Here is a 12369-nt window from a genome sequence, read left to right as displayed (position 1 = left end):
AACGGGCAAAAAGGTTGGATCAGTGTTTGTTTTGCTCTTGTATCCATGGTAATAGGGCAAAATAAATTCAAAATCAAATAAGAACTCATTTGTAACAGAACGATTAGGAAAGTGGACACCTAATATCTTCTTAAGTGCAGAGTTTGCCTTGCTTAAGATTCCTTAAGTGAAATGGGCAAAAGGGTTGAATCAGTGTTTATTTTGCTTTTTGTATCCATGGTAATAGGGCAAAATAAATTCAAAATCAAATAAGCACTCATCTGTAACAGAACGGTCAGGAAAGTGGACACCTAATATCTTCTTAAGTACAGAGTTTGCCTTGATTAAGATTCCATAAGTAAAATGGGCAAAATGGGTTGGATCAGTGTTTATTTTGCTTTTTGTTTCCATGATAATAGGGCAAAATAAATTCAAAATCAAATAAGCACTCATTTGTAACAGAACGGTTAGGAAAGTGGACACCTAATATCTGCTTAAGCACAGAGTTTGCCTTGCTTGAGCTTCCTTAAGTAAAATGGGCAAAAAGGTTGGATCAGTGTTTATTTTGCTTTTTGTATGCATGGTAATAGGGCAAAATAAATTCAAAATCAAATAAGCCCTCATTTGTAACAAAACGGTTAGGAAAGTGGACACCTAATATCTTCTTAGGTACAGAGTTTGCCTTGCTTAAGATTCCTTAAGTGAAATGGGCAAAAAGGTTGGATCAGTGTTTATTTTGCTTTTTGTATCCATGGTAATACGGCAAAATAAATTCAAAATAGACCCGAGCGCCGCGCCGGCGGATCGACCGAACGCCTCCGACAAGAGGCCCGGTCGAACGTCACCGAAGTGTCAGAACGCCGCCGGCAAAGGCGGCGGCGTTCGGTCGACTTTAAATTAATTTTGCGGTAATTTTTTAATTCCGTCAACCGCAAAGTTGGAGAGCTTTTCCTTCTCGTGTGGTTTAGCATTTCGATTTTCCTGATTAGAAATCAAGCAGGGCTTGTACTATCCACGAATTTTCCAGTATTTCGCCGAAAATCTATGCGTCAACCCAAAAAAAGGTTTGGTTCCCCGAATCCCCAAAAATCATGCAATCACGGTGCTACCCCTAGCAATTTATTACCAGTGACTTTCCCTGACAAATATTACTTTGCATACCATAATTCTTCACTACTCTCTGGTTCGTTAATTTTTGTCTCTTGTTACTTTGCATAAAAACCAGACAGATGCAATATGCAATTGCATTGCAAATATTGCAATATACACAGTTCTTCATATGCTGACAAAAAAAAAGTATCGTCTTTATGATGTGAGTTTAAATTATTTCGAATCCAGTTTCCCACTTGCAATTCCTAACATCATTTGTAGTCAAGAATTTTATTTTCAAGGTGAATATAATTATAGAATGTAACATTCGCTACACTTTGATTTTGAAATTGATAGCAGAAAGATCGTTTCTACAGCTGTATTGTAAGTTTGCAGAATTTTTTTTCCTTTTGCTTTTTTTAGATAAGATTTTCTTAATGTTTAATACTCAATTGTCGAACGCCTGATAGATTAAAGAAAATACAATCTTCTGACTGAAAAATATTTTAACCCCCCCCCCCCCAAAAAAAAAATAACCGTATATTTATAAAAAAATTATCTATAGAATAAGCGATTTAAAATGTTGGGGAATTAAATATTGAAACGGAAGTTACCCCAAAAATATGATTAAAAAAAGTTGTAATTTATTGCCTATCGGGGGGGGGGGGATAGGGGGCTATCATTTTCAAATGATAATACCTCATTTTTTATACTGAAAGCAGGGATGTCAAAAAGATATTTATTTTTTTCCTTTAAAGTGGAGATGGAAGAATATAATATCAAAGGACCTGGGAACCCATTGAAATATTTTGATAGAAACAGGACCTTCCATTGGTACTTGTTCATTCTTGGGTATTTTACGATTTCTCATAGAATACTGGCCTAATTTGGCTTTTGTGTGTGCTCCCTTTTAATTAGATTCTTTGAATCTTATTGAATGCCACGGCGAATCTATGACTCAGTTTTCCAATAGTTTGAGGTGTATCTGAATAATTTTGCCTTTTTTGTTGTTGTCTTTGTACCCCTTTACTCATACCCTTAATTATTTTTTCAATGAATACTAATTAAAATTATTTCGCGTGTATGTTTGAACCATATAGTGACATAATTAATTATTAAATAAATAATTTTTTTAATGTAAAGCTGAGACGTTATCCTAGCAAGGTGGTATCCAGAGGGGGGGGGGGTAAGGAGGTATTACATTTAAATGATAATACCTCGATTCTTTTTTAATGAAAGCAGGGATGCAAAAAAGTTAATTTTTTTTTAATTCAAAGCAGAAACGGCATCCTATCAAGGTGGTATACAGAGGGGGGGGGGGAGTGGGAGCTATCATATTTAAATGATAATACCTCGATTTTTTTTTGAAAGCAGGGATGCCAATAAGTTAATTATTTTTTTAATTTACAGCAGAGACGGTATCCTATCAAGATGATGGTATCCAAAGGGGGTGGGGCTTAGGGAGTTATTATATTTAAGTGATAGTACCTTGATTTTTTTTATTGAAAGCAGGGATGCCAAAGTTATTTTTTTTAATTAAAGTGGATACGGTATTCTATCAAGGTGGTATCCAGATGGGGGGGGGGGGTAGGGAGATATTACATTTAAATGATAGTATGTCAAATTTATTTATTTTTTAAAGCAGGGATGCCAAAATTTAATTATTTTTTTAATTTAAAGCAGAGAAGGTACCCTATCAAGATGCATGGTATCCAGAGGGGGGGGGTAGGGAAGTATTTTATTTAAATGATAATATCTTGAATTTTTTTTGTTGAAAGCAGGGATGCCAAAAAGTTAATTTTTTTTTAATTTAAAACAGAGACGGTATCATATCAAGATGGTATCCAGAGGGGGGGCCTAGGAAGTTATTATATTTAATTGATAGTACCTTTTTTTTAAAAGCAGGGATGCCAAAAATATTTTTTTTTTTTTTTATTTAAAGTAGAGACTGTATCCTATCAAGACGGTATCCAGAGGTGGGGGCATTGGGATTTTTTTTATTTAATTGATATTACTTTGTTTTTTTTTTTTTTTTTTTTTTATTGAAAGCAGGGATGCCAAAATGTTTTTTTTTTTAATTTAAAGCAGAGGCGGTATCCTATAAAGGTGGTGTCCAGAGGGGGGGGGGTAGGGAATTATTATATACAAATAATATGTTGAATTTTATTATTGAAAGCAGCCTCAGTCCACACAAAGTGGATAAGTTGATTTTTATTCATGACAATTATAGCCACCTCCCGCAGTTAGAATACACTTCCAAGTTTGACTGAAGGAATTTTTTTCGACCAGTTGACCCCTAGATTTTTGTCCCTCCACACTATTTTAAAATATACCTTTTTTATACATACTAATATTTGGACTTTCATTAGTATACCAGCTTACCCGTCACGCGTTGCCACGATCTTAAAAGAAAGGAAATTCAATAAGAATACCCATAAGGAAAATTTCTAAACGTTCACTGTCTTTGTTAAAAGTTTTTAACGTCATAATGTTTCCATTTTAGTTTAATTATAATTGAAAAATATATTCAAATCATACAAGATTACGTTGAATTGCTATGCATGCTTTTCGAAAAGCTGTTTAATTTTCTGATATCGTCCATTACATAAATTCATTTAAGTTCGACCAAGCTAATTGGTTGAGACTGGCACATTGATTGGAAATTAACTTCCACTTTCCTTCCAGCACTGAGGTGGGGTCATCCACAACTGATGCTTGATTATTTTTTAAGGTGAAATTTTAAGTTATCCTATTCAAAATGATTATAAATGATTATGGAAAAAATTAGTAGGACAGGTTGATGTGTTTTTGTGTTTTGCATATATTTCTTCTTGCAATTGTATGTTCTTTTGTGTATTGTAAATATTGTTTTATGTATGGTATATTTCGACAGTTGGATAATGTTTTGAAATATGAATCAACACATGTAAATTAAAGAAGGAAGAAGCCAAGCAAATATACTCCGTACAACATCTTTGTCCAACCCCTAGGATAATTTAAAAATTAACCAGATTTTCGTGAGTTTATACTTGATGTATTTTTTTAATTTTTATTAAAACCCGTTTTTAATACAAGGAAGGCTTTTTAGGAATCTAAAAGAGCAAAAAAAAAAATCAATATCAAAGTCGCCCATTTCAATTGTTTTTAAAGGTGACAAAGCAGATATTGGCAAAGAGCATTATGAAAAAATTAAGCTTCTAAGGTCAAACTTATATTCAAAGTTTTTAACCAGATAACTAACGAATTTTGTGATACGGTATTTGAAGTTTTGTATGCAGTAGGCCTAATGCTCGATGAAAAAAACTACCAATTTTGATAGTTATTTATGTTAAGAGTACATAGCTAATAAATACTTCAACTATTATGCAAGGGTTCTGAAACGCCACAGCCATTTCGTTTCTAACAGATTTCTACTTCTCTTGATGAATAACAAAGAAGACCAGTTTCCAGCCAGCGACTTGCGAAGTTTTAAGCTCATAAATAGGCTCGAATCTGTTGTAAATCTAAGCTGTGATTTGAGAAAGACTGATGGAAACATTATTGTTTACGGTCAACATTGATCGCAACGGCGGCGCGCCGCCGACATCTTACCGGCGGCACGGCAAGGCACGCTGTTTTTGGCCCCGCCGCCGCCGGTCTTCCCTCATCGGCGCGGCACCGGGGTCTAATTCAAAATCAAATAAGCACTCATTTATAACAGAACAGTTAGGAAAGTGGACACCTAATATCTTCTTAAGCACAGAGTTTGCCTTGCTTAAGATTCCTTAAGTGAAATGGGCAAAAAGGTTGGATCAGTGTTTATTTTGCTTTTTGTATCCATGGTAATACGGCAAAATAAATTAAAATCAAATAAGCACTCATTTGTAACAGAACGGTCGGGAAAGTGGACACCTCATATCTTCTTAAATACAGAGTTTGTCTTGATCAAGATTCCTTAAGTAAAATGGGATACACGATTAGATCAGTGTTCATCACCCGATATCTCATGCATAGGTATATTAAGAGGATACAATATTCTAAAGAAAAGGGCAGTCCCTAAAAACGTTCTAGCACACCCGCTAAAAAAAAACTCTAAATATCAACTAAAAACAAATATCATTTGAGTAATTTAACAGCTTTAGATGTCCCCTGTAGTGCTACCCGATTTGATTGACAAGCGTCTTTTCAATCAAATTTCATGGGCGATCAACAGATTCTTAACACCTCTCGATGATAGCTAATTCCCTGGGAGAATTAACTACTGGTGTCCTTTGTCTTTGTGACGGTCAGTTGACGCTCAGACTCGCTAATTAAGGTACAGTATCCCCTTAAATAAAAATATAAGGCCAAACAACCGAGGGTTTATCGGGTCCTCCCTGTAATTTATATCTTCTTCTTGCAGCAGGACCCGGCGTTTTTCCACCATACCTGACATCTAAAATTTAGATGTTACTTAAAAATTTATTTAACCGTAGGGTCTCAAGAGTCACGGTGGCTGCGCTTTCACAGTCTCACAACTAACCACCGCCCGAAGCCAAAGGCTTTGCCACACCTCGTGTGTGTCGATGGCTGCGCTTTCATTTCATCACTTTCCCCACCCCAGGCGAAAGAATATCAACACTTCGTGTACAGTGGTCGCTGCGCTTGCAGAGTCTCACCACTAGCCCCCACCTCAAGCCAAAGGATTTGCTACACCTCGTGTGTAGACGAGGATATGGTTCCTCTTCCCAAAGAGATAGGATGTTAAATAATATAGTAAACAGTAAAGAATTAATAATGGCAGTAATCCCTGAGTTGGTATATAATAATAAAAAATTCGCAATTGGTAAAGCGAAGGAACTCATAAAAAAAAACTGAACTTCTAAATCAGAGCATTTGGAGCTCCTCATAAACACGTAAGGACATAGACTGTTATAATACTTGATTAAAGTAATTTATTTAACGATTTTAATTATAATCAGGCCATAATTGGGTTTCCTCGAGCGATAGGATAAAACCAAACTTCAGACATTCTTTTAAAAGAGATCCCCGAAATGTAAAAGGGTTTATATTTGGCAACATGTAATAGTTTCAAATTTCCTAGATTGTAGCAGAAAATACAGAAGGATGTTAGATCGACTTCGACCAACCTTCATTCAAAATCAGACCAAACAATAAATTAGCCGACCGGGGTTAGAGCATCAGGGAAAAGTCTCGAGCGTCAACTAATAAAGGCTAGTTGAACCATCGATTCTTATGCTCATTGGAAAGCTGCCAGATTGATACATATATTCGGGCAAAACTTAAGAGCTTGGAATTCAAATCGACGTTGATATCAGTAAAGTTAATGAAGGCTAAATTGTTGATTATCGATTAATCATACAACAAATTTAAGTTAACATTTACACATTTAGCAAAATATTTTTTACGAATGCAATACATGCCATGTCAAGGAATAAGTTTGCTTCAGCAAACTTATCTCTGTATGATAGGATTGAGGGTACATACATTATCCACAAAAGGACTCTTAAGAGTAAAGCGATATTTTGATTTCATACAATTAAGAAAATTTTACAAGAATATACTAGTATTTCTACTTTTAACAGACAGATTCATTTCCATGATTTTAACACTCAGTACATTATTGAAGAACAGTATCCAAATTTAATAAAAAGTTTTCCTGAAACGCAGGCAAACCTGGTTAAACATATAGGGAGCCTTAAAAATCTTTTCTTTCGGGGAGAGGGGTTCAGAAAAATCGAAAAGGAAAATTTTAGATCAAAACTTTTTTGTTCTATTATCAGGGAGTTTCTTTCCAACCAATTGTAAGGGGAGGACTAGCCCTTATGCTGCGGCTTTACCCCAAGTTATGATACTTCTTCAATCAATTTTCAATTTATTCAAAGAAAACATAGAAAAATTACAAAGCTTAGAAAAACATAGAAAAAAAATAGAAAACATAGAAAAATTTCCCCACAAAGGCTCTTTGGCCAGTGAGAGTGGGAGACTAAATATAACATTAAATAATATGACTACAATCAAACAGAAGGACAAGAAAAAAAGGGACGAACGAGAAAAAAGAAAACAAAAACAACAACAAAACAACGTCATATATGATTATGTCAAAAAACAATCATTCGTTAAGATACAGTAGCAAAACCAATAAATAAAGTAGATGGATAAGTGTAATTAATGGACTGAAAAAAATTAAACAACAAGAAATGCTATCAAATATCGTTGACCTACCTCCATTATCGTTTTTTTCTTCTCTGGCCTTGGCTGGTAATAGATGGAGCATTCTTCCTTGAAAAATTGTGCCATCTAAAGCAGAATACGCTGCCACTGCTTGCTCTGGTAGTAGAAATGAAACAGTGGCAAAACCTTTGACTTTCCTCGTGTATTTATCGATCGGCAAATGGACCTCTGTTACTGTTCCTGTATAAAGACAGAAAAAAGAAAATATTGTTGGAAAATTTGTAACAATCCTTAAAAGTAACTTAATAATTAAAAATGATCCAAAACAAAATCCTGAGCATATCCGTAATTTTTAATAAAACTAAGTACTTCCACCTGTAGTTTGCAGGTAAACATCAATCACAACAAACACAATACATAGAGGAATACTTTGTATTCAGGTATTTTCCAAATCAGTATATTACAATTAGTATATCAAACATTTTGGTTTTTCGTTGACAAAATAATTTGCAGCAAATGAGGATGTCAATTTGTATTGCAATTTGTATTAAATAAAAAAAATGTATTGCAATTTTGCAATTTGTATTTTGCAATTTTGTATTGCAATTTTGAATTTTGCAAATTTGTATTGCAATTTGTATTAAATAAAAAAAATGTATTGCAATTTTGCAATTTGTATTTTGCAATTTTGTATTGCAATTTTGAATTTTGCAAATTTGTATTGCAATTTGTATTAAATAAAAAAAAAGTATTGCAATTTTGCAATTTGTATTTTGCAATTTTGTATTGCAATTTTGAATTTTGCAAATTTGTATTGCAATTTGTATTAAATAAAAAAAATGTATTGCAATTTTGCAATTTGTATTTTGCAATTTTGTATTGCAATTTTGAATTTTGCAAATTTGTATTGCAATTTGTATTAAATAAAAAAAATGTATTGCAATTTTGCAATTTGTATTTTGCAATTTTGTATTGCAATTTTGAATTTTGCAAATTTGTATTGCAATTTGTATTAAATAAAAAAAATGAAAGTAAGGAACAATATTAAAACTCAACACGATCAGAAATTATTCCGTATGTGAGGGGGGGGGGGCGACTGCCCCTTCCTCATTTCTCGCTCTTTACGCTAAAGTCTTAAAGTTATTTAAAGATACTTCTGAAAGATCTAAAGCTGAACTGGAAAGCCATGATAAAGCCACGACTTTTAATAAGAGCAAAATTGAAAATTAAAACAACCAAAAAATGACATCAAAATACTTTAACAAATAAAAAAGGATGAAGGCTTCATTATCACTAGAGCTGATAAAGGTAATACAATTGTAATCATAGACTATTGTGATTACAAACAGAAAATGAAAGCCATTATTTCAGACAGCACCACTTATAAAAAAAAACGCTTTTTGACACCACTGACAGATACGTAAAGACAACAAGAATTAAATTAGAGGCATAGAAAATGAATTTAAATATAACCCACAACTTTACAATGAGTTACACCCAAGAGGTTGTTCTGCGCCCACAATCTATGGTTTACTCAAAATTCATGAGAATGGTGTCCCACTTCGCCCCATTGTATCAACTTTTCAGTCACCTGTCCAAACCTAGGAGAATAGTTGTCAGTGGCGTTCCATCCACTTTTAGGAACTCAAAAATCTTACTTGAAAAATTCCACCAATCTCACTAGAAAATTAAATAACTTTACATTAGAGGAGAATTCAATTTTCTGTAGTTTTGATGTTATTTCCACGTTTCCAACTGTAATGTTAAAATGCCCGAATATATATTAAAGAATAAAATACAAAACATTTCGATTTGTTACAAAATGTAAAATTGTCTAGCGTGGAGGATGATGTTATAATGAGATTGGTTACTTCGATTAACGAAAATTCTTTTGAATTTCGCTTTAGAGGAGAGTTTTATGAACAGGTGTTACCGATGGGAGTTTTCTGTAGGCAAACCTTTTCATGGATTTTTTTGAAACGTCCGCTGAACTGAATAGTTTTAGACTTCCCCCTTGTTTTTGGGGTAGATTCATGGATGAGGTTGTTTATATTTAAAAGCACGGATTTGAGTATTTAAATCTTTTTCTTGAACATTTAAATAGCTTTGATAAAAACATTAAATTTACATTTGAATTTGAAGAAAATAACAGGCTACCATTTCTTGTTATTCTGTTAAAAGATAACCATTTGCTTTTCTCAATATATAGAAAAGATACAAATTGCGCCAGATATCAACATTTTCACTCGTGCCACCCAGTTTCAGTGAAAAGAGGATTAGTGATTTCATTCAGCGGCGTTCAAATGCGTGTCTAGCTAGAATCTCATGTCTAGACACGTGCCTGGCCAGAAATCAATGTCTAGGAAATTACCGTTCAGAAAAAGAATTCAGTGCTTAGCTAAAACTACAAATATAACTTCAAATAGATAACTTCAAACAGTTGCCATTTTCAGCCAATCAAGAAACCTTATGCGGGCAAAACTTCCCAAATTGTAGTCCCTACTTTTACTGTCCACTATTATGTCTGGTGTTGTATATTTGACGAAAATGAAAAAAAAATTAATGAGAAAACAAAAATTAAATTTCAGTTTAAAAATATAAAAATAAATGATGAAAATAGTTGAACCTGACATGTTCTGATTGACTGTAATCGAAAATCCTAGACTATAGAGTCTAGAACTGGGTGCTTAGCTGTAACTTGCCTAGCCAAGCACCGAATTTTACTTGTGAACGGTAGTTGTCTAGACATTGATGTCTGGCCAGACACCTGTCTAGACATGGGATTCTAGCTAGACACGCATGTACACGCCGCTTTAGTTGACAGGGTTATTAGAGTTTTTTCCCAGGAATATCTTGATTCAGAATTACTGTATTTAAAAGATCTTATTTTGTAGTGGTTATCATAAACGAATCAACAGAAAATAGACACATTAAACATAATAATAAAATTAGTTTCATAGTCTTCCGAATTGAATCTGACAAAAAGCTATATTTCTTTACCCTATGTACCTGGTCTAGGTAAAAAAAACTTACAGGAAGGATTGGACTCGTGGCAATTTGGGTAGTGGTGCCAGGGTCGTATCAAAGATTTATTTTCGGGGGATGTTTTACACAATGATTTTTTCGGAGGGGGTACAAAAAACTCAAATAACGCGCAATAATTGTGTTTATATCCATTTTTGTTAAGTTTTTACGAGTCAGATAAAGATTTCGGGAGGGGAGGGGGGTAAACTCCCCCTCCCCCTGGATACGGTCTTGAGTGGTGTTTATAATATTTTTCTTTCTTATGGAAGGTTTTACATGGGTTGAACGCACCAACAGCTTGTTGAACGATTTATTGAGTATCGTAACTCAGTAGACAAAGCTCTAAAATTTAGTAAATTTCCACCGCCCTGATCATTACGTACAATTTGACGATGACACAGCCTATGGTAACGATAGAGACTTGACACAGTGGGCCAGGGAAGCCATTGAAATAAAAAAAAACGTATTCTTGCTAATCTTTCAATAAGTAGAGATAAAGATAATTTAAAATATTGCCTTGATTTATAACATTATAAAAGCTTATGAGGGTAGTAATGTTTTAGGAGATCACCAGGGACTAGTTTAAATGTAAGATCAAGGAGAATTGCAGCAGTGGAAGCAAACAAAAAGATTATGTCGCAACAAAATAATCAATTTCATTTTCTTTGATTTTTATCCAGTCGCTTCAGTTTTCTCACTGAAGAAAATCTATTTATCTTCTGTTGTGCTCGGTTTTTTTCTCGGTTTTATATTTGTTTAATTTTAGGTTTTTTTAGATTTTATCTTTTATTATTTTATATTTTATCTTTGCTTCTTTTAGATTTTATCTTTGCTTCTTTTAGATTTTATATTTGATTCTTTTAGATTTTATATTTGATTCTTTTAGATTTTATCTTTGCTTCTTTTAGATTTTATCTTTGCTTATTTTAGATTTTATCTTTGATTCTTTTTGTTTTTTTATTTGCTTCTTTTATATTTTATATTTTCTTCTTTAAGATTTTATATTTTCTTCTTTTAGATTTTATATTTGATTCTTTTAGATTTTATCTTTGCTTCTTTTAGATTTTATATTTGCTTCTTTTATATTTTATATTTGCTTCTTTTAGATTTTATCTTTTCTTCTTTTAGATTTTATCTTTGCTTCTTTTATATTTTATCTTTGCTTCTTTTAGATTTTATCTTTGCTTCTTTTAGATTTTTTCTTTGCTTCTTTAAGATTTTATCTTTGCTTCTTTTAGATTTTATCTTTGCTTCTTTTATATTTTATCTTTGCTTCTTTTACATTTTATCTTTTCTTCTTTTAGATTTTATCTTTGCTTCTTTTAGATTTTATATTTGCTTCTTTTAGATTTTATCTTTGCTTCTTTTAGATTTTATATTTTATTCTTTTATATTTTATATTTGCTTATTTTAGATTTTATCTTTGCTTCTTTTAGATTTTGTCTTTGCTTCTTTTAGATTTTATCTTTGCTTCTTTTAGATTTTATCTTTGCTTCTTTTAGATTTTATCTTTGATTCTTTTAGATTTTATTTTTCTTATTTTAGATTTTATCTTTGCTTCTTTTAGATTTTATCGTTGCTTCTTTTAGATTTTATCTTTGCTTCTTTTAGATTTTATCTTTGCTTCTTTTAGATTTTATCTCTGCTTCTTTTAGATTTTATCTTTGCTTCTTTTAGATTTTATCTTTGCTTCTTTTACATTTTATATTTGCTTCTTTTACATTTTATCTTTGCTTCTATGAGATTGGATCTCTGATTCTATTACATTTTATCTTTGATTGTTTTACTTTTTATCTTTGCTTGTTTTAGATTTTATCTTTGATTCTTTTAGATTTTATCTCTTATTCTATTAGATTTTTTCTCTTATTCTTTTAGTTTTTATATTTTATTCTTTGCATCTACTGTTTTAGTTTGTCTTTTCCTTCTACTGGCCGTGGTCCTGTTTGTTTTCTTCATTTTGAGATTTGTCTCTCTATTTTTAAAAACAATTCTCATTCAAGTTCAACTGCTCTTGTATTTCAGAAGTTGTTCTTATAGAATTAGGCTGAAAAGTCAAACTTTACCGGAAAAATCAAGAGATGAGGAAGGGGCAGCCTCCTCATAGACGACATTATTTATGTCAAT

General features: G+C 32.5%; 1 protein-coding gene across 1 annotated transcript in view; it reads right to left on the bottom strand.

The window, feature by feature from the left end:
* Nucleotides 1-12369, bottom strand: part of LOC148947579 (putative RNA-binding protein 19) — a 191742-nt gene that overhangs the window by 87328 nt on the left and 92045 nt on the right. Inside the window, exon 8 of the mRNA XM_089095315.1 lies at nucleotides 7273-7461. Coding sequence (XP_088951441.1) covers nucleotides 7273-7461 — 189 coding nt within the window. The remainder of the gene's footprint in view (nucleotides 1-7272; nucleotides 7462-12369) is intronic.

The sequence above is a fragment of the Artemia sp. Qi Xiang Cuo genome, chromosome 10, assembly GCF_049724085.1.
Source record: "Artemia sp. Qi Xiang Cuo chromosome 10, ASM4972408v1, whole genome shotgun sequence".
NCBI classification, from domain to species: domain Eukaryota; kingdom Metazoa; phylum Arthropoda; class Branchiopoda; order Anostraca; family Artemiidae; genus Artemia; species Artemia sp. Qi Xiang Cuo.
Note: the sequence above shows the minus strand (reverse complement) of the source record. Positions and strands in the feature narration are given on the sequence as shown.